At 41.1% G+C, this 24,113-nt stretch overlaps 1 protein-coding gene across 1 annotated transcript; it reads left to right on the forward strand.

The window, feature by feature from the left end:
- Positions 1-4,825: 4,825 nt before the first annotated feature.
- On the forward strand, positions 4,826-23,341 carry kcnj3a (potassium inwardly rectifying channel subfamily J member 3a; the record flags this gene model as incomplete). Its single annotated transcript, XM_083996464.1, has 3 exons — positions 4,826-5,503; positions 6,497-6,713; positions 22,746-23,341. The coding sequence occupies 3 exons, from the start codon at positions 4,826-4,828 to the stop codon at positions 23,339-23,341; spliced, it is 1,491 nt and encodes a 496-aa protein (XP_083852590.1).
- Positions 23,342-24,113: the final 772 nt, after the last annotated feature.

Consider the following 24,113-nt stretch of genomic DNA (forward strand, 5'->3'; position numbering starts at 1 on the left):
GGAAGTGGCTCTAACAAGCTTCTCCTATGTGATAATCTCCCTTTAGTGAGGAAAGCAGTGATTAGGAGGAGGGGCCCCGCTGCTTTCAGCAGTAATTGTGTAGTAATCAATCATCAATCTCCAGGAGCTGTTCCACAAAACACTCCTGTTTGGATGCTATTTTTGACCACAGTGACAACTAATAGGGTCTCGCTTCAGCTGGGGGAAAAATACCCCGACAAACTAAGCCAGAAAAATATTTTCATTTGCTACTTAAGTGCTCCAATTAAGTCTAATGCTTCATCTATGACTGTGTGGTGATAAGCTATCATTCTCATTGCTATCAATGATATTCTCGCTCCACCGAGGGTTCAGTTTTTTTAAACGTTGTTGCCTTTTTCACGGTCACCTCCAAACATCTATAATGTCCTTCAAATACCACAAGATGCAGACAATGTCATCAGACCCTTGAAAGCTTCATATTTTGACCCAATTGCAGGACCCCCATGGAATCACTGGTCTCACATTACATGCCAAGCATCGGAGGAGACCCTGGGGCCAGCATCCATTGAGCATGCTTCAGATCATGTTCAGACCTTATATGTGCAGGAAGAAATATCATAGCTCATGTCTTTCACCAGAAGAGGGTTGTTTGTTTTAAAATTCAAAAATCAATATTGCAGCAGCAATATACGATTACAGGGAATATTTTAGTGCGGAAGACGCAAATTTGTAAAGGGGGGGTAGACGAACAAATCCATCAAATCCAACATCAAAGCAGAGGTGGCTATCCCTGCTCTGCCTCTGATTGTAGAGATTATAAAGGAAGATGGAAAATTAGAGAAGATTGTCTAAAGTGATTGGCTGATCTTCTCAGAGAATGACCTCAAGTGCTATCCTGGCTGATTCGGAGAGGAGGACAAATGCATCGTGTGTCCTACATTGGTCTGATTAGATTAATAAATCAATCGAATCCCCTCCCGCCCATCAGGTTTTGCCTGGGCTATTTTTATGAAATGGGTTACAGAAAAAGATCATCAAAGTATTTCTGACCATTGAGTTTGCCAGCCACATAGATTCACTCTGCCGGTCCATGATGGTGATGGAAGATAGTGTGTTATATAGCAGTCGTTTTTCTGCAGTTTTACTTGATGGGGGTGAAAAGTGCAGTTTTTCCAGATTCAGCCATTATTAGGGAAGAACTAATCTGCATATTCCAATTTAATGCACAGTGTTACACACCAGCTGCCTCCTGGTGTGTGACAAGAACAAGCTCAAGCTTTAACCTCTTTCATGTATATACAGTAGCTGTCACTGACAAAGCCTCTGTGTTGGGCAGAATTAAAGTGTTTCTCTGAGGTTGGGAATGTTTGAATGATGGTAGGAATGAGAACCTCTAGACTCCCTTATGGCCGATCATTCAAAGGCAGCCATAAATGGCACTTTCATCACACCATGTGATTATGAGCGATCTTAAAATGTATCCATGCGGCAGTGGGAGCTTAAGAATCTGTAACACATGAAAATACCTCACATTGAAAAGGGAGCTAAAGCGAATGTGACAATAATCCTTTTCTGTAACCAGGTCTGTTAATGCAGTCTACAGCTGCACCAAGGCCCTGTAAACATATTTTCTCAATCGCCTCTAACCATGACTGATGGGATCCAACATGAAGACACTCATTTCTGCCAAAGCTAGGACAGTTTCAGTTCTTTCACATGCTAGATTTATGTGTGTGTTTTCTCTCTGGCTTCAAATAGCAAAAGTGTGATGTCCATGCACCAATTAGGATTTAGCAATGTTTGAGTCAGAATTTGACGACTATTGTTTGGTCACTTTAAACAAACCTGATCAAACCATACCCATGAAATCTTGATGAAGGTGATTAACTGACTGTTAATTCTCACAATTACAATAAAGATATGTCTGTTTGTTTGTTTGTGTTGTTTTCTATTTTGACTGTTGCACGTTCATGAATATTTCATGCTACAGAAAAATACTTTGATATCTAGCCTGCTGGACAGTAAAGTGTGTTCACTGCTTTTCCCTACAGTACAGACACTTTGACAAGAGCAGTGGAAAAACTTTTGTTTCAATGAGTATATCAGTAAAATAGAGCAATTAAAAAATTCTAGTTGGTGTTGCTGGGCTGGTTGGCTGATGGCCAGTCCAAACTAATAGCCTTATTTTTGCTCTGCAAATATGTGAATAGCCTTTTCCTCCTAATGAGGACCAGAATGCATGGTGGATGACCCGTGTCCCCATGCACTCATTATAAAAGCACAGAGTCCTGCAGAGGCTGTTGCTAATGTTCACCTGGCAATTATGATGGCCTGGTGACTGATGGGAGAAATCTTTTCCTGTCTGTCTGCCCCCCTCCCTCCCTCCCTCCCACACACACACACACACACACACACACACACACACACACACACACACACACACACACACACACACACACACACACACACACACACACACACAGGAGGACTGAATCACAGAGCTTCTCCGACAACACTTGGAGGCACGTCAACGTTGCACTGTGCTGCCATGCAATCGTTCATTTGGAAACAGTTATGTCAGGCCTTAGTGCTGTTTTTAGAAGCTGCCGTTTGTACAGTAGGGCACGCTGGGCTCAGACTGGACATAGAATATCATGCGGTAAACCGCGGGGAGCTACAGGGTTACAGGAGAGCTGGATTTCAAGTGGAACCAGACCGACTCAACAGCATATTGATCGCTGTGAGCTCAGATAAACAAAAACCAAAAATTACTGAAAAATAACATCAACAGGCTGGATTTTTGCAATATCCTTAAGCTTCTTTGGTAGCACAGTGTAAAAAAAAGAAGAAGAAAAAAAGAACCATGTTTTATATCCACATGATATTGTGCCCTGTGAGTCAGGTGGTTCAGCTGGAGGTCTTCTTCATTTACATGCCTGCTGGTATTTACTCTTTCTGATGTGAAAGTCATCTAATTGAATTGATCCTCAAACTGCTTTGTGGCTGTTGCGCCACGTCTCCAGCTACAACTGGCCTTTTTTTTGTAAATGTCTAAGCTGCAGCCATCAGCAATTTCTTGATTAAGCAATAATTGTGCTTTTAGCTGGGATAAATATTGCCCGAACAACACTGATTTGGTATAATTAGCAGCATCACAATATAGAGTGAAGGAGGAGAGAGGGGGAGAGGGAGACAGAGAGCATGAATAAAAGAGATGATGGTATGTTCATCCTGCCTCATGTGTGTTTGAGAGACACCATACGAGCCCGGGTAACTATGGTGTGGGTGTATTCCTCTGTGGCTGTGATATGATGAGTGAATTCTGAGTAGTGCATCCTGGTTGCAGCTCTTTGTCCCCATGAGATCTTATACAGTTTGCTGTGAGTGTCAGCAGCTCTCCATGCATAACTTGTCCCCCACCCCCACCCCCACCCCCCCTCTCTCTCTTAAGATCTCCAGCTGTATACAGCATTCATCGGGTAAAGCTGGTGCAGCCACCCATGAGTTGGGGTCATCAGTGGCTGTTAGCAGAGGGCCAACCTGGAGAACAACCAGTAAACAAGGTACATTTGTAAATGTTCACTTCACATGGGTTGGCTTTCAGTTACTGTAAACTGCAGATAAAAAATTGTGTCGAGGAAATCAGGTGCACCATAACAACATACGTGTGTTTGTCAGCAGTGTGTGTGCAGCATAAATATAAAAATGAGAAATACTGTTGTTTCTTGTTACTATTTTTATCATAGCTACAAATTTTCCAATAATACTGACCATTTTGGCAGTGCACAGTGCTGTTCAGATATTGTAAGAGGCTAAAATGTGGCGTTCATAGTCATCATAGTATCTTGGCTGCAGTTTCATATATTTGATCACTTGAAAAAATAAATTAAAAAAACTGTCAAACCAGGCGAATCCTCCTCCCTCCTCCTCTTCCTCCTCCTTCTTCAAATTGTCTGTCTTTGTAGTACCACTAGGCAACAGTGAGTGCATCACTGGAAACGTGGAAGTGGGCAGGAGCCGCGCAGGGAAACCGAAGGGAAAGAAGGATCCGAGCAGCCCAAAAAAGCATTTTGTGATTCTCTGCCGCTGAACCATGACAATCCAGTCGACATTTTTCTAAGAGAGGAGGGAAGGTGCCCGAAAAGAGCCTGGCAATCAGCGTGGATGCGCGCAGCCAAAAATGACGACAGTGGGACAGTGATTTTCTTCCTCCAGCTCGTCATTTTCTCTTACAGTCATATGCTTGGATGCAATTCATCTCCTATGTGTACAGACCACAAAGGAAGGACTGGAAAGCGACTCATCTCCAACACAGCCGCAAGTGCGCACAGAGACGTTTCACCCTGGAAACCGTTTCCAGCGAATAATTACGCAGAGATATTGGTGTTGAATGGCGCACTGAGGGATTTTCAACTTTCGCATGCAAACTTACTCCGTGAGTACACTTTGGAACAGGTCGATAATAGCCCCAACCTTCACGGGCGATGAATAATCCACGACGTAGCGACTGATAAACCTGTAAAAACCTGGGACTGCGACTGGCGCGTTTGGATACCTTGACCTGTGCGTCGCTTCTACGGCTTCATATGGCTTCTGTGGTAAACTACTTGCACATTGTTGATATTTCATGGCTGTAGAGTGTAGCAGCAGTAGTGTGTGGAGAAAGAGGACGATGCAAGACTAACTGGAGGCGAAGACAGCGCACTTTTATCGCCTTTATTTCCAAAAAGGGAGACATTGCGCACGGGCATTAAACGACTGCAGCAACTACACAACCCAGACTTTTTTTTTCTTTTCATTTCATTGAATCCTTTGTTATTTCTTTCGCTGCTGTCATCGTAGTATGTCTGCACTTCGAAAGAAATTTGGGGACGATTATCAGGTAGTGACCACCTCATCTAGCGGGTCTGGATTCAATCAGCCTCCCCCAGAGAAAAAGAGGAAGAGGCAGCGGTTCGTGGACAAGAACGGGCGATGTAACGTCCAGCATGGGAACCTGGGTGGTGAAACCAGCAGATACCTCTCAGACTTATTCACGACACTAGTAGATTTGAAATGGCGCTGGAATCTATTTATTTTCATCCTCACCTACACAGTCGCTTGGCTCTTCATGGCCTCTATGTGGTGGTGCATCGCGTACATCAGAGGAGACCTCAACAAAGCTCACAATGACAAGTACACACCATGTGTGGCCAATGTCTATAACTTTCCCTCAGCCTTTCTCTTCTTCATAGAGACCGAGGCCACTATAGGATATGGCTACAGATACATCACAGACAAATGCCCCGAGGGGATCATTCTCTTTCTTTTCCAGTCGATCCTCGGATCGATCGTCGATGCCTTTTTGATCGGCTGCATGTTTATCAAGATGTCTCAGCCCAAGAAAAGGGCCGAGACTTTGATGTTCAGTGAACATGCGGCGATTTCTATGCGAGATGGGAAACTAACTCTCATGTTCAGGGTGGGCAACCTGCGTAACAGCCATATGGTCTCTGCACAGATCCGCTGCAAATTGCTGAAAGTAAGTGATGCTACTTTTAGTCGGGATGCATCCTGTCCTTTTTTGTTCTATCAAGGCCAACTTACTGTAATGGTTTTTATTTAGGAGAATAATACACTAAGGCCTACACACTGACGTTTCAGCCTACTCCTGAGTGCACAAAGCTACAGTTTGAGGCAACAGACCAAACTACAACCTCATTTCCAAAATATTCCAAAATAACAGTTATTGCACCACATACACATCAAAAATGATCTTTTATCTCCTTGGATCTAAAATTACTTGGATTGCTTGGAGTATTGAATGACAGGGGTAGAGTGGTAAAACTTGGCTTTAAATGTGCTGCTGTCCCTCATCAGGAGAACATCTATGGATTTTCCCTGCTCTCCTCCTCCAGGCTTCACAAAAGTCAATAGTAAATCTATACCAACCTTTTCTTAGCAATGCTCCCCATGCAAAAGGATATCCACCAGTCATCATGATAATACACAGGGACACAGTGATATCATAGGAGATTAGATGATAGCTTCCATTAAAGTTGAAGGTAAGTGTAATCTCAGTATGTTTGAACAAAGGCTTAGAGCAACCACACCCACCTTAGTGACTTAATACAACTGCTAGAGAGATAAATAATCTTTCTACCTGTTTCTACTTTTATTGTATTGACACAGCAGGTGAGTATGAGGCAGGTGAAACCAATAGTACCAAGTAATTTGAACCAGCTGATTTTGAGTCAGTTGTCTCAAGCAGGAAACATTTTAAGACTCAGTGGCACATCAGGTCACATGCTGAGACGGATATTCTTCCTGTGAAGATGCCTCTTTAGGCATAATGTAAGAAAATTATAGTTATTTTTCTGATAGACTGATGATTGGTTGCTCTAACTGCACCGAAAATGTGCGAGCGCTCACACAAAGGCCTTTAGAAAGCCTTAGATGAGTCTGTCTTTACCCCTTCCTTTCCCCCCTTCCACCAAACATCTCTGTCTCTGTCTGTTTCTGTACGCTTCCGTAGTCTCGCCAGACACCCGAAGGCGAGTTTCTTCCGCTGGATCAGTTGGAGTTGGACGTGGGTTTCAGCACCGGGGCAGACCAGCTCTTTCTCGTCTCACCACTCACGATCTGCCATGTGATTGACACCAAAAGCCCCTTCTACGACCTCTCCCAGAGGTCCATGCAAACAGAGCAGTTTGAAATTGTGGTGATACTAGAAGGAATAGTAGAGACCACAGGTGAGTACACGCTGAAGTATATTTTTATAGGCCTGCTTTGGTAAAAAAAAAAAAAAAAAAAGTCTACAGCCTTTTTGACTGCATGTTGATGCTGAAGATGTTGTGTTGTCTTCTGAGGTGTTGGTCTATTCTGCAACAAATCTTATAGTGAGCTTTCATAGGTGTTAATAGCTGACATCCTAATGGACTCACTATTGACCTCTCGATTGTATGTCATTGATTTTTATTTCTGTGGCGACTGCAGTTACTAACAATAGGAGTGGTTTGCCTTTGTAAATCATAGATTATTGATTTGCTGCTGCAGGTATTACTGTAAGTAAAATTATTTTTTATCCATGCATTAAAAAACACTTTCTGGGTTTGGGGAAGCAGAGCCAAGCTTCACTTACAAGCACCTTCAAACTCCATCAGTTCAGTGTTAGGCTACACACATTTTCTTTTTCTCGTTTGAGACAAATTCCTTTCTTCAGTCTTTGTGGCCCCGAACAGCACTTACCTCACGGCTGCTGTTTCTCAGAGGGGATAATAATTTGCTTTCTAAGGTCCCTCGGGAATAAGGGAATTCCATTTCCACCAGATGAGTAACGCCCTGAGTAAAATTCTCCACTGTGGTCATTTTGAATTCGACCATTTATTTGACACAGCTGATATAGCGGTGTGGGGGAGAGAGCTCCTTCAGTGTTACAGAGTGAACAGAGGAGCAGTTGTAATATGACAGTTCAGAGAAAACAGCATATGGAGATGTGACAGCGAGGCTCACAGGCTGACACTGCAGACGGCAATTAGCAAAGATATTCAGCTCCGAGCAGATAGTTTTGATAGTCATATTTTTGCGGTTTTATTAAAGTCTCTTTGCAGTTTGAGATGTATCTGACATATTATTCTTTACAAGAAGACAAGAGTAATTGCAATGTGCAGTTAATTAACCTGAACTTGCCTGGTGCTGTGTACTGGTTGCTTTGTTTTTAAATTATGAATATATTCAGTGCAGTGATGCGATTTAATTATCATAGATATATTGGCAGATATTTATAGTATAACAGTGACAGTCAAAAGGAGCATGTGTCATCATATTGTCCTCATTTATAGGCCTACTGTAATAGTTGCCATCTCAGTCTTAATTAAAGGGATTTGGCCTCAGTCTGTGGGATTGTCATGCTGGCACTTCACATACATTTCTGCATTAAGGAGCAGGGGTGGTTATGTGAAGTTGGTGGGAAGGCTGATGAAGAAACAATCTATGGTTAAAAATTGATGTACAGTGAAAGTCTAAATCCTCAGACGCTTTCATTTCTGGCCAATGTAACTCTGTTTCCATGGCAACCTCTCCTTGAGTATTCAGGATTGCAGCACTGCACCTAAACTTAGGGTTTTTTTTTCTATTCCTATGGTATAGGAATCATAACACAATTTCAGTAGGCCTAATAAACTGGGCACACATGTGTTTGCCGAACATGAAATGAGATTGCTGCGTTGATAATATCACCTGGTACTGAGGAGGATATCCTCTCAAATATGAAAAGCCCACAGAGGCGTTACTGTACCATGAAGTGCTCGCCAGAACAGGTGATACAGCAGAGAAAAGAATAAGATGAAATATTTATGAGGCTCTGTGTTTACTAGAGAAGAAGCTGCCCAACTCCGAAGATCTGTCTTTTTTTGTTATGTGTGAAAAAAACCCTGTCTGGAACATGAGTTAAAATACTCTTCACTGCAGATTAAAGTCTCACAATCCCAGCTTCTTTTCTCTCCTTACCAGATAAGAACAAACTAAACAATATACCATTTTTGACATAGTAACTTTTTGTTCCCCTAAATAACACAAAAATATTTTGGACTGTTTTGGTTCTCTTTACAACACAAGAGAAAAATCGCAGGACGTAGGAGCACAGGATTGTTCCATTTTGCTGTAACCTCTGACAACCTCTACATTGTATAAAAAAGCTGTGAGCTATTCCTCATTCCTTTTGAATTGGAGGCAAAGGTGTTTTTGATCAGCACCCTCAGCATGATGCACCTTCCAATGAGACATGTAGGATGTCTGCTAGCAGCATATTTTCTTCTGGAGCGATGCCAGTTGTGGCTTTGTGGTATTGAGTTGGTTTTCTAACACGGCGGCAGAAAGATGTTGAGCTGCTGACAATGAATTGGCTTTACATCATGTTGTAATTAATGCACTGTATGTCTGACTGCTTGCCCTGGCATGCTGTGTGTGTGTGTGTGTGTGTGTGTGTGTGTGTGTGTGTGTGTGTGTGTGTGTGTGTGTGTGTGTGTGTGTGTGTGTGTGTGTGTGTGTGTGTGTGTGTGTGTGTGTGTGTGTGTGTGTGTGTACGCATGTGTGGCGGAGAAAATAAAGCACACACATGAATCCCTGTAGTAAGTTTTGGATGAGTTAGCAGCACTAACAGGGGTGATGTCTGACACAATAACAATCAATATGAACAACACACATCACTCAACAACATGTAGTTTTACAGTGACTGATATGTCTGTGCCTACAGAACAAATATGCATGCATAAGACTGTGTGTGTGAGAGAGTGCCTCATCCTCCAAGCTGATTTACTTCTGCATTATTTGTGTGGTGTATGACAGGTGCTTGGACAACAAAAGAGGAACTTAATACTGCTACAGTCAACACCAGTTGTGTGTAAATAATGCTGATTCTAATAAATAATACACACAAGTTATCCATTAAGTTCAGATGTTTTCATCATTGGGATGTGCAAAACAATGTGTACCCATTAAATATTACAGTTCACAATAAGCTTATTAATTCTGACAGACTCCACAGTGCAGCAACATCTACTCAAGTTGTGAGTCTACTGACAAATTAATCACACTTAGTTCTCTAAAATCGCAATATTGTGACTTTGAATTATTATATGCATATTATATGAATCTCTGGAACAACTTGGGAGCAGCCCCATCTCCTGGAGGCTCTGTTTATATAGTAGGGGTATAACTATGGGCTATATTAATTATTGATTATGTGCTGATTATATTCTCAATTCAATAATGCAATACAAATGTCTAGTACAAAATGGCATAAAAGTTGTACAGATAAAAAAAAAAAAGTAAAATGCCCACCACAGTTTCTCAGAGCCTAAGATCATGTCCTCAGATCGCCTGTTTTGCTTAACTGAAGCCAAAGATATTCAGGATGCAAAAATCAGTGGAGGAGGAATTAATGGAGGTTTATGAAACATATTTGGTATAATATTATATATGACACGATTAGTATATTGAGGAAAAGTCGATTAATTCAAAAATGTTGACACCAGAATGTTCACTGACAAAATGTTTCGTATCGTATCTTTACTCTGCAGCATCTGCTCCTGCAGCTAAAGCCTGATAAAACTTTGTCAAGGTTGTGTTTAGTAAAACTCAGCTTTCAGTTGGAGCTGAACTCTTTCATTGTAATGCCTCAAAAGCACTTGGTTGTAAGGTCAGAGACGGATTGTCGCCCGAGGCACAAGAGATTATATGTTTATTTAAATAACTACAATCATTTCCTAACTGTTATCAAAGTGCTTCTGTTGCTGATAGACCAGCCACACACAGGACACAGGAAGTGAGGTGTTGGAGCGCTGTGCTGCATTTATCCACCATCCACTGGTTCTCCAGTTATGTGTGGTGAGTGACAAACGCGCAATGGATCTCTACATTTAGATGAATTGTGGGAAGGTGGTCAGGTTGGATGATGAGTGTACAAACCCCAGAACCCTGACTCCAGGGACTGAGCTTCACATCCTGTCCCAACAGTGGTTAGGTTTTTGGCAATGAAAGCATTTTGGGTAAAAACAAGGGAAGATTGTGGGTTTCAGTTAAATTTTTAATAAGCATATGATGTCTGGAGTCACTGCAGACTTTTTCTTTCATAAACCAAGATCACAGCATTCCCTTAACCTCAAACACAGAGTGCTGCCTAAACATGCACATAACCATCAATGAGGGGCGGGGCATCTTAAGCCTGTTATCGTTATAATTGGTCCAAACAGTTTTGTCATCATGTAATTTCCACTCAGTTGGAGTGATTGAAAACAGCTAGCGTGAGTGTGGCCTGTAATTTATTATGTCGCAGATTTTCATTCATTTCAATGTCCAGCTTGCATGTGTGAATACTAATAGGAAAACAAATGATGTAATGATATAATGACATATTAATGTTGCCGCAGGGTCATTTTTGGCCTTTCCACTACAGAGCTGATGATGCTGATGACCTGACTTTGACTCATCAGCTGGTTCAGAGATACTACATACAGTCTTAAAATACATCAGGAGTTTAGATAAGTGTCCCATTAACACCAGTAATGCTGTTCAACACTACAAAGGCTTAAATCCCAAGCCAGAGGCAATCTGTTCATTAGTGGTGCTGATTCCTGAGAACCCAAAATAAACTGTAGCTGCTGGTAACAGACGTTTAGGTTCCTCCAGCCACGGAGCTAATCAGCGTATTGCTACTAAAATTATTCCATGATTTTCAGTGTTGAATCTGCACAGGATGAAGCCACACCACAGCTCTTGTGTGAATGCTGCATTCAAGGAGTTTAAGACTGTGGAGTTTTCAGATCAGAGACATAATAACTAACAAAGATAAACAAGCTGATGATTTATTTCACAGGGAACTCATTTTCATTACGGAAGAGAAATAAGTCTGTTGGCACATTAGTCAACCCTGAAATTTTGTATAATGCTTTATGTCTAATATGGTGGCAAAACAGTGTTAAGATCTCTACAAGCCTTTGCAAAGTGTTTTTAAATTCACTCATCAGCTATGAAAAGCAGTGATTCATGAGGGTAAACTGTACCATCGGCATAAACCTTTTTTTTCTTTACAGATTGACATGACTTTCATGCAAATGAATGTGATCGTTATCCTTGCCGATGAACTCAAAAAATGCTGCGAATATACTTAGAAATTGTTGCTTTTTTGGGCAATGTTACCAAGGTTTTAAGGATTCATAGGCAGAAAGTTTACTCCATGATAAGCATGGATGGATTAGCATTAATTTAGATGCTTGTTTCTGAGTTTCTGCATTTCACTCTTCAGGTAATCCAGACTATTTGAACTGCAGGAAAACACTCCGCTTAGTGAACTAACTAACAATCTCTATATTTGTAAATGATGCCTCCAGTGAATTGTGTTTGACATGAATCCCTGTGTCATTATTGATTTAATTGCGAGGCAAATGATGGAGAGAAAAAAAACAATCCAAAAACATTTCCTCCTCTGTTTGATAAAGTTGTACATTGATTGTGATGGTTTCCAGTGATGTCTGTCGGGCTTCTTCTTTTGATGTTTTTGATTATCTGTCCTGTGTGGTGGAAAAATAATTTTGTTAGATGTACACAGTATAATACTCATATAATCATCCGAGCTTCAATTAAGATATTGTTGTGCAACAAATACATATAAAGTGTATATTTAGACAATTAAATTGAGTAATATCTGCTTTGATGCAGACTCTGTCTGGTAGTAAAGCCAGCCAGCATAATTAATTGGAAACATCTATTGCCACTGATTAGCAGAGCAGCCAATGTCATGGCCCGATCTGTGTTTTATCATCAGCCCTAGTAATTGAAATGAAAATGGAGAGCTTTCTGTTGCGCCTGAGGCCTAATAGTTTCAATCATACGAGTAAGAGGCCGTAGCCCCGAAGGTCTGGGGTCGCATGACGTCAGGAGCCTCGAGAGCTTAGGTAAACACCGACACAAGCGATACGAGCCTGGTGTGACGGACCTCGCTGTCCTCGGGAGAAACTGACTATAATTCATTCTGAGTCATTACACCAAGAGCGAGTCGTCTCTTCTTCTCGGTGTCGTGCTCCCTGGCACAGCCCCGCGGGTCAAAGGGTTAAAGTGGGTTCAGTGGGGAAGTTAACACTGCAGTTCAGGTGTGAGCAGGAGTTTCCAATTAAATCTAATGTGCTCAGGGTGAGAACTCAGGAGAGAAGCATCTGCCCCTGCTGAGCTCCACCTGTGCAGCCGAGGTGATAAGCCACGTGTTGGATACCTTATAGCTCTCTTGTTAAAATGTATTTCACGCTTTTGGTTCACTTGTCTTTATTAACAATACATTTTCCGGCTACCTGCTCTGAATATTTCAGCACAACAAACGCTGGGAGTGCTTGCACTGTCACGAAAAGGTGTAGTCACACATTATGTCTGACTCTGAATACAATAAGGTTATAATTTACTTCTCTGGTAGTCGTCTATCATGTTCCTCAAAAGTCTAAGACAAGTCTAAAATTTAAGAGAGCTGTACTTTTTACTTTCAGCAGCTTTTTATTTAACTACAGTAGTGTGACCGCTATAGTTAGTTGTTACTTTGTAGATTAAGATTTTACATACAAACAGCATGATGATGATAAAATAACGCATTGTAATTGAAGAAATTACTCAATGGTAAACAAATATGTTAGATTAGCTTCAAGTTAACCCCAGTATTTAGTACATTTGTTGATAATTCTTCTGCAATAGTGTTTTATTTATCTATGTATTATTGAACAATATATACAAATATATATATAAAAAATTACTATTATTATATTTTTTTTCATTCTTATTATTACACTACAATATCAAATTAAAAGGAGAATTAATGGATTGGATTTCAAATAATTCCACAGGCCTGTAGAAAAATCCATGTAACCCAGTGGAGTTGACGGTATAGCAATCGCCCGGTAATAAATACCAACTTTGTGACTCATGGTGTTCTATTCTAAAACGGGCTCTCAGAGTGTTGGCTCTTATGAGGCTATGTTATGGTGTACCACATCACAGCAGATTGTATTCTGTACATAGGGGTTATAGTGACAATATAATTAATTGCATTACAACAATAAGAAAAGTTACAGCTGCAGAACCACTATAGAGACGAGTCAACGCCCAATATAGTATAAAAATTAAGTGAAACTCATAAACTTCAAAGATTTGTGGCTGTTAGATTTAATTAAAGTAGATTAAAGGTGTTCAGTATAGTTTGTCCATCCTCTCTATATTGGAAACTACTGTATAATGACATCATTATGCCCTGCACAAAGCAAACTGGTTTAGCTGGCATGTTGCATCAAATAACACAGAGATTAGCTATACTAATTTTACATAAACAAACAAGTGTTCCATGAACGTGTGAGAGATTTACCTCCTATGTCTTCTGTACATACAATAATTGCACCGGGGATGGACTCCGCATAATGGGCATTGCAGTGAAGCAGCTATGACATCCTGGATTCATTATCCCTTTTTAGATGAACTGTGCTGGGCTCCCAAGGGGGAGCACGGTAATTGTGTCTTTAGGGATTTGTCAAGTCCCTGTTGGATGGCAATAAATCACTAGTATATGAGGTATGGTGGCAGACCTCAGATGAACTTGCTCTGTGACGAAAGCAAGCAGAAGTGCATTCGGCAACAATTCCTCCATCTCTGTGTCGAGCTACAAAGAGTAAGAAATAACTGACTAGGCCTGGGTTGTTGTCTCAGGAGATGTGCATGCTGTGTTGTTGTCAGGACACTTTTTATTTAGTGATTAACAACACAAACCGGAGACCTCGACATTAACCTCTGTCCAGATGGAGGATGGAGCAAAGTGTTACATGGTCATAATGGAGACAATATTGTGGTTGCGCGTGTTCAAGGTGATGAGTGGAGGGTTTTTGTTGCACTTGTAGCGTTGGTCAGTGGCAGCATTGATTGGCGGAGTTGCGAGCATCCCCAAGGTGCGGGGGAATCAATCATGCAGCCTAAACACACACAGCCACATGAACATGTTGTTCTTAAAGGTTCGTCTTTAAACAAGGCCCTCCTCCGGGGATGCCTCCTTCTATTTTTTATCAATCGGACATGCTTGAGTTTACTGGAATAATCTGCTCACTAGCTCAAGTTGAAGCAACAATTGAGACTTTGTCATAAGAGAGATGTACTCCTTCGGCTGGAACTCCTCTTGATGCTCTTCATGATTCAACACCCGAAATCAATATGAGATTGCACCTTACACTCATCCAGTCTGTTTTATTGAAAGATAATTTCATAATTTCTGCTCTCAATACATAATGAAGAGAAAATCATACACAACCCCAGCTTATGTGAGCACATCTCCTGCGCTGTGCCTTTTCCCCCCCCTATTTGACCAATAGCGGTTGTTTGGCCTAAAGGAAATCCATTGATTGGCGTTTTGCTTAACTGGCTCCCTTTACAGCAGTATTCAGCATTGCCTTCACTTGGTAATGTGTGTCTCTCCTGGCTGTGTTAATGGCCTATAGCCATGTGTTCCTCTAGCCTGCCTGACTCCCCACCTTGTGTGGAGATGGTTGGCAGCCCCTGCTCCTATTCCCTTCCCTTTCCCTTTCCTTTCCAGCAGCCTCCACACTCAAGCAATTGCCTCAGCATCCAGGCTCTCCCCTCCCCCACAGCAATGCACTTACCCTGCCTGCCTTTTTCCCTCCATCAGCTTCCTCCTTGTTCTCACTGCACGGCCGCTACTGCTGCCGTTGCTGCTGCCGCTGTGATGGGTGGACTAAAACCTCGGAGCTGCAAACAACTAGAAGCCCCCTTCACTAATGGATCACACACCAAAACAGCATTTAACTGAGGGAGGGGACTTATTTTCATCTTTGAAAAGTCAGACTGTGAAAAACAGGTCACTGAATGCTTCTGGATTTTTCTACCACTTGATGGTGGTCACCATAGAAACAGATAATCAGACAGGACTTGTGGCCACAACAGCAGTATCCGTATCAAAATGAGATTTTTTTTCAATTCAATTATAGGAACAGTTTGTTTTATCCTTTGTAACGTGTTATTGAACAGAATAACAAGTCAGCTGCGAAAAGCCAAACTACTCACAACTATATTATTCAGACTTGTGAACTGAACTTTCCTCTCTTCACTGAGCTCGGACACACAGCTCAACATCCTTAAATTCTCTCCTCTCCTTTCTTAGCTTTCCATTTGCTTACTCAGAGTCAGCACAGCAACTTTAATTGTTGTAACACAGATTCTTAGAGAAGACCAAGAGGAATTCAGCCTGCCTGTTTAGCAGAAATGAAAGAAAGAAAGAAAGAAAGAAAGAAAGAAAGAAAGAAAGAAAGAAAGAAAGAAAGAAAGAAAGAAAGGCAGGATAGCTGTCAAATTAATCGCTGCTCCTCACAGTCCAGCTGAGACATTTCGTGGACCGTCTTGGCCACAGCCAGTGCTCCAACAATGGGAGCAAGTGGCTGGATAAAAGGGTGAATCTTGGCCGGTGTTGTGTGGTGGCGCTCTGTGTGTGCAACGTCCAGATTCTCATGCTTGTTTTTGCTCGCATTTTTCTCATACATAACACTTGAGCTGTTTCCACAGCCGTGATAGACTGTCATGGGATTTTGCCGACAGCACTGCACTGGTGACTGAGTTTGTGTGTTTGTGACTGTGCGTGTGTGAGAGAGAGAGGGAGAGAGAGAGAGAGAGAGAGAGAGAGAGAGAGAGAGACCATTCGAGTGACTGAGTGAAAGGGAAAGCCAGACAGACACACAGAGAAAGAGAGAGAGAGAGGGAAGGAGAGAGCGGGATAGGAAGGTTATTTGTGATTTTGTCACTAAATAGGGGGTTGCGAAGAACTCTTTGACGCCCACCTTCCTTTTTCAGAGACTCGCATTGTGAAGAGTTCATCTAGAGAAGTCATTTGAATAAACCTTCATTTTCACATAGCCGTCAATTTTGAGTGTCATTCGCTTGGTGCCTGTGGGTTGTTGAATCATATAATAGCAGTGATTTATTTTATTCAAAAAAATCTAGATTGAGACTCTGCCTAGTTGATTTGACAGAGCTGCAATAAATAGATCTCTGCTTTCAGGTCTGCCCCTTGACTTTACTCTGTCCTCAGTGTGTCAAGTGATGATCTGCAGCTGAGAATATGACTGAGCCACGCGCCAAACGGATATGATCCTCTGGCTTCTACAACCTGGATGTGCTTCTTTTAGACTGAGTCTGTGAATACCACTTAGATTTTTTTTCAACTACTATCAAGAAACACTGGCAGACTGCCTTCGAGTTTACAGTGCTTTTCTATTCCAGCCACCAAAGAACCCATTTTATCTTTGCTGTCACTCCGCTGACTCTGCGGCTGCTTCACTTTGTGAGACCAGAGAGGCAGGCAGCTCTGTGTTATCAAGGAAAAGTGCATTTATTTAGAGTCTCAAGCTGAGATGGCTTTTGGGTATCTAAATCTCAAAGTTTATTCTTGACACAACTTCCTGCCTTTTCTTCTTTCTCCCACTCTCTTCTCTTTTTTTTTTTGCTTCTATCCCAGTCTATAATGGAATCAGTTGTTAGTCTGTGAAATATTGCATATACTGTACAGTGGAGATAGAGCACCGTAATGCTCTGTGTCATACAGCCAGTTCCTGAGTTAAAGAAAAAAAAAACATGTGGATCATTCCTGGAGATTTCACGTTAAAAAACATGGTTAGCACAGATAACGCAAAAATCTCAGTGTGTAACACAAGAACATATGTTGAGACAGGAAATATCTTTTTGCTCTATTCTTTCCCCTTTGAAATGTACCTTTAATGATATGCTTTTTTTCTTCTTTTTTTTTTTACATCTCTTTGGAATTTGTGGATTCAGCAGAGGATTATTCTAATTCCGCTCCTGCTGTCGCACACTGTAGATATTTCGCATACTGTATGGGAGCAGTAAACTGCTGGGTGAACTTCAGCGATGAGGGACTTCAGAGAGGATTTCACACTTTTGCAGGATTAAGATGCACTGTACATTGGCCAGTCAGAAAACATCACACTTTCCTGTACAGTGTACACATCGTTGCATGAAACATAGCACAACAATACATGTGACATTTATCTTATTTAAATTTTTTTGGTGGCATACAAGATGTTTACTACAATTTTTATTTAATTTCTTATCTCTTTTTGTACAATACTTCATGAATAAATTTTACATGTTGACTATGTACAGTACTGTACGGTATGTTGTGGTGAAATGAAAAAAAACCTTTGTTTGAGCTATGAAACCTTTAAAATCCTCAAAATTGTGGGGTTTTTGAAGAGTAAAATGTATTGTCATAATTCATGAATCAATCACAGCTTAACCTGTGTGATAGCCATGCATCATTTAGCAGTTTTGTCCTTGTTTTTGTTACTTAAAACTGTAGGCTACTAATGGATTTTGGGGATCAGAGGAGCAAGCTGTAAACACAACATTACATATCACCTCATAATTTTGATATGGTGACCATATTAGCAAACAGTTGGCTAATTATAACACCAGCAGCCACAGAGCAACATTAGCATTTATTCATAGTTGTGTTTCTGGCCACCTGGCAAATGGAACTCCACTATTCACGCCCCTTGTAGCTTTTTTAGATATTTAAGCTGCCAAATGCTGCACTTTGTTTCTTTGGTGGTTGGTGATTAGCAAATAGTGTATGTTTGGTTTATCAGCTGGGGAAGTAGTGTTATACCAGTACCCACTTTAACTGTGATATTTACACTGATTTACACTGATAACATGTTAATAATAAACATTTGATAATCCCAAAGATTTTCTATCTTGTGAATCTGGTGAGGTTTACATGATGAAGAAGTTGACATATGGCACAGTGTTGCATTTATTTGTCCATGAAACATGCCGACTTTCTAACATTGCTGTTACAAAATCTTTTACTGAACAGCACTTTATTGTGACGGGGCATTCCATTGTGGATTTGAGATGTATTGGTATTGGCTTGTACTGAGTCACAGAGGGGAAGAGATAACCATTTACTGAAATTAGAAGTGTAATGGATCCTCAGAGTTGCGAATTTCTCTCCTAATGGGCTGAATGAGGAATTGTCTCTTCACTGACTTCAGTGATGCCCCCTTCCTCGGTTTCCTCTGCCCCCTCTATCCCCTAACAGGGCTGATGTTTGTTTAACTGTATTTTTTTTTTTTATTATTGTTCATGGGTGAAAGGATGAACAAATCTGCTTTGATTTTGATGATTTCAGTTACTTTCTCAGTTATTTGTGATGTTGTCAAACCATAATACTCAAGAGGCTGAGGGGGGGAAAAAGTAACTCTTGACTAACAGATTAAATGTCCTCTGTCATTTTAAAGTATGTAATGTATTCGTATACTACCCTTTCTGAGCTCATGGGATGCATTTAAAAGCCAAAATCTCCAAATTTGCTGATTCTGCTTGGTGAGTTTTTAAAAGAGTGCCTCTAAATGGAGATACATATTTGCCTTTGTTGAATGCCAGTACAACAATTGGATTGAAATCACAAATACTTTGTTATAAAAGAAACTGGGAAATAGGCAGACACTGCTTTCTTAGTTCTTTTATCGTTGGCATTTCTAGTTCTCAGGCCATCCACATGCACTGTATTCCTGCGGTAATGGGCTGTTTTATTGGATTGTTTTAGACGCGCTATAGCCAGGTTTATCCTCATGGTTGAGTCACTGCTGCAGATCCATACAGTGTTCATTCTGCACACTTTGTAACACTTCACTCTTTGTTTCTCTATCAAATAAAGGTAAGAACACCATAAAAAACTTTTGTGAAGAGATATACTCAGGTGTACCTAGCATAAAGTATAAAGAGTGTACAAAAATGGTCTTAAAGTGTGAGTGAGTTCTCATGGTTTCACTTTGCCACATGTTAACTGATGTTACAAGCACCTCTAACCGGCTGTGACAACACAGCACACCCCTCGTCTGAGGTGTTTTTCTCACTGCTGCAATGATCTACAGTTGCTTGTTCCCAGCAGCAAAATAGAGGGTGTGTTTATGACGCAATACTGATACGGCACCAGGACATCACATATGAAAACAGCAATATACTGTAAGAGTGATAGATGACAGAGGGAGAGAGTGGCTCTGTGCTTTATTAAAGATGACATTTGTAATATGAGCGCCGGCCTTCACTGATGAAAAGTCACCAAAAATATATGATTTAGCCACTCCAGAAAACAAAGGCACTTTGAGATGAAGGTTTTTTTGTGGATGGATGATTTGACCCTTCCGTCAATGGAAAATCCATTTTGAGCAGTTTGTATGCATTTTCTTTATTACTCCCCCCCCCCCCCCCCCCCCCCCCCTCCCCTTGTCGTGATCTAGGAGGGACTTTTGTTCTGTGTTGTCACTGCTACTTTTGCCCAAACTCAGCAGAGAAAAGGTTTATGGCTGTTGCATGCGCACATTCCTACAGTTTTGTTTCCATAGAAACACTGAGTCCCGGGCAGGCGTGTATTTTAGAGTTACATAAGGCTTTACCAGTGATACGAAATACACTCAGATATGAGTATTCATGTTTGACTGGAATCCTATTTTAAGGAATGATACACGGCAACTGCAGAAAATGTCAAAATCAGAGTTTCTTTTCTTTCTTTTTTTTATCCTGGTGCTATTTCTGGCTGTTTACTCTGTTATGTGATCTTTGTCGACCATATCCCTCTAACACGCCGTCACAAAACCAACCGTGTTGTGGTCTAACTGAAATTCGAGGCGCACAGTTCATTAGCATTGCTGTCTCTGTTATACTGTGAGCCATATGAATGTGGGTGTTGCAGAACAGCTGGTCTTTAGCAACACAATTGTATCTATATGATGCAACCAGGTCTATAATTATGCAATGGCTCCGGCACCAATCCTTGAATAATGTATGTGAAATAAATCGTTTTTTGAGGAAAGGTATCGCTGATTAAACCATGCACAGAGAGATTTCTTTTTTAGGGGTGTGGGCTGAGTGGAGGAAGCTAGAGGAAGGGGAACAGGTTGAGGGAGGATTCAGCCCCAGGCCTGCAGGGTTCATGGGTTTCTAGAGACAGAGGTCTTACAGTAACTCCTACACCATCTGCACGAACAATAGAGCATTATTAATAGATGTAAGATGAAGCCATTTGTGTTTTACTGTATCAACCCTTTACCTCAGGCACAATTTCACTTCACTTGTTCAAACCTTTTTCTCCAAATCACGCACCAGTAAAGTTGCTATTGATGTTTTAGCCCTATATACACACACCATGGATGTCTAGTTAGCAATGCAGAATTGACTGTACCATTCAATAAAGCAGGTGCTACTGACTGCTGGTAGTGATTAAGTAGCTGTTACACAACCTAAACACAGAGCATTTTACACCATAGTGTTCTCAGAATCAGTGTACATAAGCCTGTTCCTGATCAAATGGTGACTGCACTTCAGCTGGAGGCAGTTAACAGGCTCACAATACGATAAGATTTCCATTCACACTTAACTCTCAATCGCTTTGGCCCTAAAGTTCTCATTAGTTTTGCCCACTTTATTCACTGCTGCACTGCACACTTCCATGTGCCTAAAGGCTCCGGGCCTCTGAAGCAATAGCGCAGAAGTAATGCTTTGAATACCCCAAACGCACTTGATGTTCAGTCTCTAGCACATCTGCGTTTGTGTTCAGAGCTGTTATCAGTGAATTATTTTATGACCTTGGGAATCGGGCGGAATCACAGATGCCTCTAGTTTTTGACGATGACATCCTCGCAATCAGCAGCGCTGTCTCACTGTGAATGAGCGCTTTGGACCCAACTGTCGCTGCCAGAACAATATTAAGCTGGTAATTAAAACATGTGATAATAACCTACTGCAGTCGCTGATTTCCTAATGGATTTCAACAAGCCTTAACATAAGTACCCCCAGCCATTCCTCCATGCTAAAAGGGGCTTTTTGGGGCTGATATAACCAATTGAGTGTTTTGTCTTACATGTAAACCTAATTACAGATTTTTCATGCTCACTTTTGGTAAGAAATTAAAGTTGTTTTCAGAATATCTGGATATTAACTGTCGGAAAAGGACAAGGCTTCACTGTAAGCGGTTCAGTAGGATATGATGCATAGATATGATGAGCAACTGCTGAATAACGGTGATGAGTAATCACTAATGATAATCCAATAACTTTGCATGAAAAAAAAACAACACCCTCATAATTTAGATAATTGTATTAATTTGTTTGTGAAGACGTGCAGGGTGTTTTTAAGCAGGTATTTAATTCAGAGTCCCCAGTTAGGAAAATGTGTCCCAAGTGTATCATAATCTGCTACTGTATCTGGTGCCAAATGTGCAGAGCGTGGTACACATACAAACACAGTACATGCTAAATAGGATTTTTTCATTAGGATGTTGTTTTAATTTGTGATTTCCCTATGACAGCATTTATCGCTTGTAAGCCAGTTGTCACACTTGTTTTGGCTCTTCTCAACCTGAATAATCTTATGAAACTGATACTTTATGTAACCCTTTGTATTTTGGATTGAATAGGAATCCTTGTGGGCTCCTGAAATAAAAATAGATGTTGGTGTGAGCTAGACCTCCTGAAGTCTTTGCCTGCAGCCGTTCTCTGTCTGGGTTGGCCTCTCTGATTATCTTAATTCTTTATCTGTTGTAGCTACTAGCCAAGTTTAAGGTGTGGACTGAAATGTTAAGTAGCATAATAATACTATTCCTTATATTAAATTCGTAGAATTGTATGGGCTGTTATCTACAGGTGTACAGTATGTGTTATGTGCCTTAACCATGCCTTCATTCAGAACATCAGGTAAACCAACCAAATGAAGTTGATAATTGAATTTAATCTGTAGATACATGACAAGTGCTCTGGCAGTTATGGCAGAGGCTCCTACAGTAATTTCAGTCTGAAAAAACAAACAAAACAAACAAAAAACAAAGAGAAAAACTCATCTAAATATGAATTGTCAGTTTTAAACATGGTAAATTGCTCATCATGTTTGGAAACTGAAAATCAATTAAGTCTTGTATTCAGGCAGCTGGTTCTGTAATACAGTAAGTACTGACTCAATGAGGCTGTGGCAAAAAATCCTGGTGAATAACATATTGTTGATTCTTATGGAACAGTGCCAAGCATATAATTAAGTCAGGGTTCTGTAGTTTAACATTAGACTCATGAAATATGTAATTGGCTTCACTGTGTTGGGCTGCGACAAGACAGTGACACATAATTTGTCATCATTTGGGAAGCCTCACTGTTGTTGTTTTTTGTGTCTTTTTCTTTCCCTCTTGATAGGGATGACCTGCCAAGCGAGGACATCTTACACCGAGGACGAGGTTCTGTGGGGACACCGATTCTTCCCGGTTATCTCCTTGGAGGAGGGCTTCTTTAAGGTGGACTACTCTCAGTTCCATGCCACATTCGAGGTGCCCACACCTCCATATAGCGTGAAGGAGCAGGAGGAGGCTCTGCTGCTCTCGTCGCCCCTGATGGCTCCGTCTTTGTGCAACAGCGGGGAGAAGAACAGCTCCCTGGACTGCCTGGAGACCCTGGAGGACAATGACAGCACCACCAAGCTGCCCACCAAGCTCCAGAAGATCACAGGGCGGGAAGGCCTGCCCAAGAAGCTACTAAGGATGAGCTCCACCACCTCAGAGATGACTTACAGCTTTGGAGATCTGCCCATGAAGCTGCAGCGAATCAGCTCTGTTCCCGGCGTCTCCGATGATAAGCAGGGTGGTAAGGCCTCCAAGATTAGCACAGAGCCCATGAGTAAGTCGGTGGCGGACTTACCTCCCAAACTGCAGCGACTGGCCGGGGGCGGAGGGGGCAGGATGGACGGACACCTGCCACCCAAACTCAGAAAGATGAATTCAGATCGCTTTACATAAGGCAGGCAACATATTTTATCTTATGCCATCCACCTTTATTTCCCTACCTGAAGTCCTTGTACTATTCCTAATTTATTAATGGACGATATTCTTATATTAAAAAGAAATGTAGAATATGTGCACAAACACCTTATATAAAGTAGGGTGATGGAATTGAGCACATTTGTCCCTGGATGTAGGTGTACATGCTATGACGAAAGACCTCTGACTTTTTTTTAGGATGATGTACAATTAGCACAATCTGGCATGTAAGAAACAGCGCATGTAGAACAGAATCTCAAAACTTTCTGGCATGACATTTATTGATATCTTATTTTACAAAAAACAATTTCATTAGTGAATTTACTGACAGTGAAAAATTGCACAAAGCCATATGATTTACAGCGTGGAAAACTTACATTACATAGTTCTAATTTGTGGTGGCGAAAGGCACATACATTTGTTTTTGAGTTGATTGCTTTTGTTGTTTAATGTAAAGTTGTGGCAATGTTATGTTGATTGCATGCTCCTCTTATTGACTTAGCTATACAAAGGTAATAGACAAAGATGTTTAGCCTTAACTATATTACCTTGTTTCCATCTTCATGTTTGTTCACAGCTGTATTTTTGGTATTTCATATATAGACTATTTTACCATGTGCGATTTTATGACTATTAGTTGATCAAATACCGAATATGTTGCTAGATGATGCGTTTTACATTTGAAAGTGCATTATCGGCATCATAGAACCAGTCTGAGCTGGGCACAATGCCACACAATTTCACTTGCTTA

The sequence above is a fragment of the Trachurus trachurus genome (assembly GCF_905171665.1).
Source record: "Trachurus trachurus genome assembly, chromosome: 21".
Classification (NCBI taxonomy): domain Eukaryota; kingdom Metazoa; phylum Chordata; class Actinopteri; order Carangiformes; family Carangidae; genus Trachurus; species Trachurus trachurus.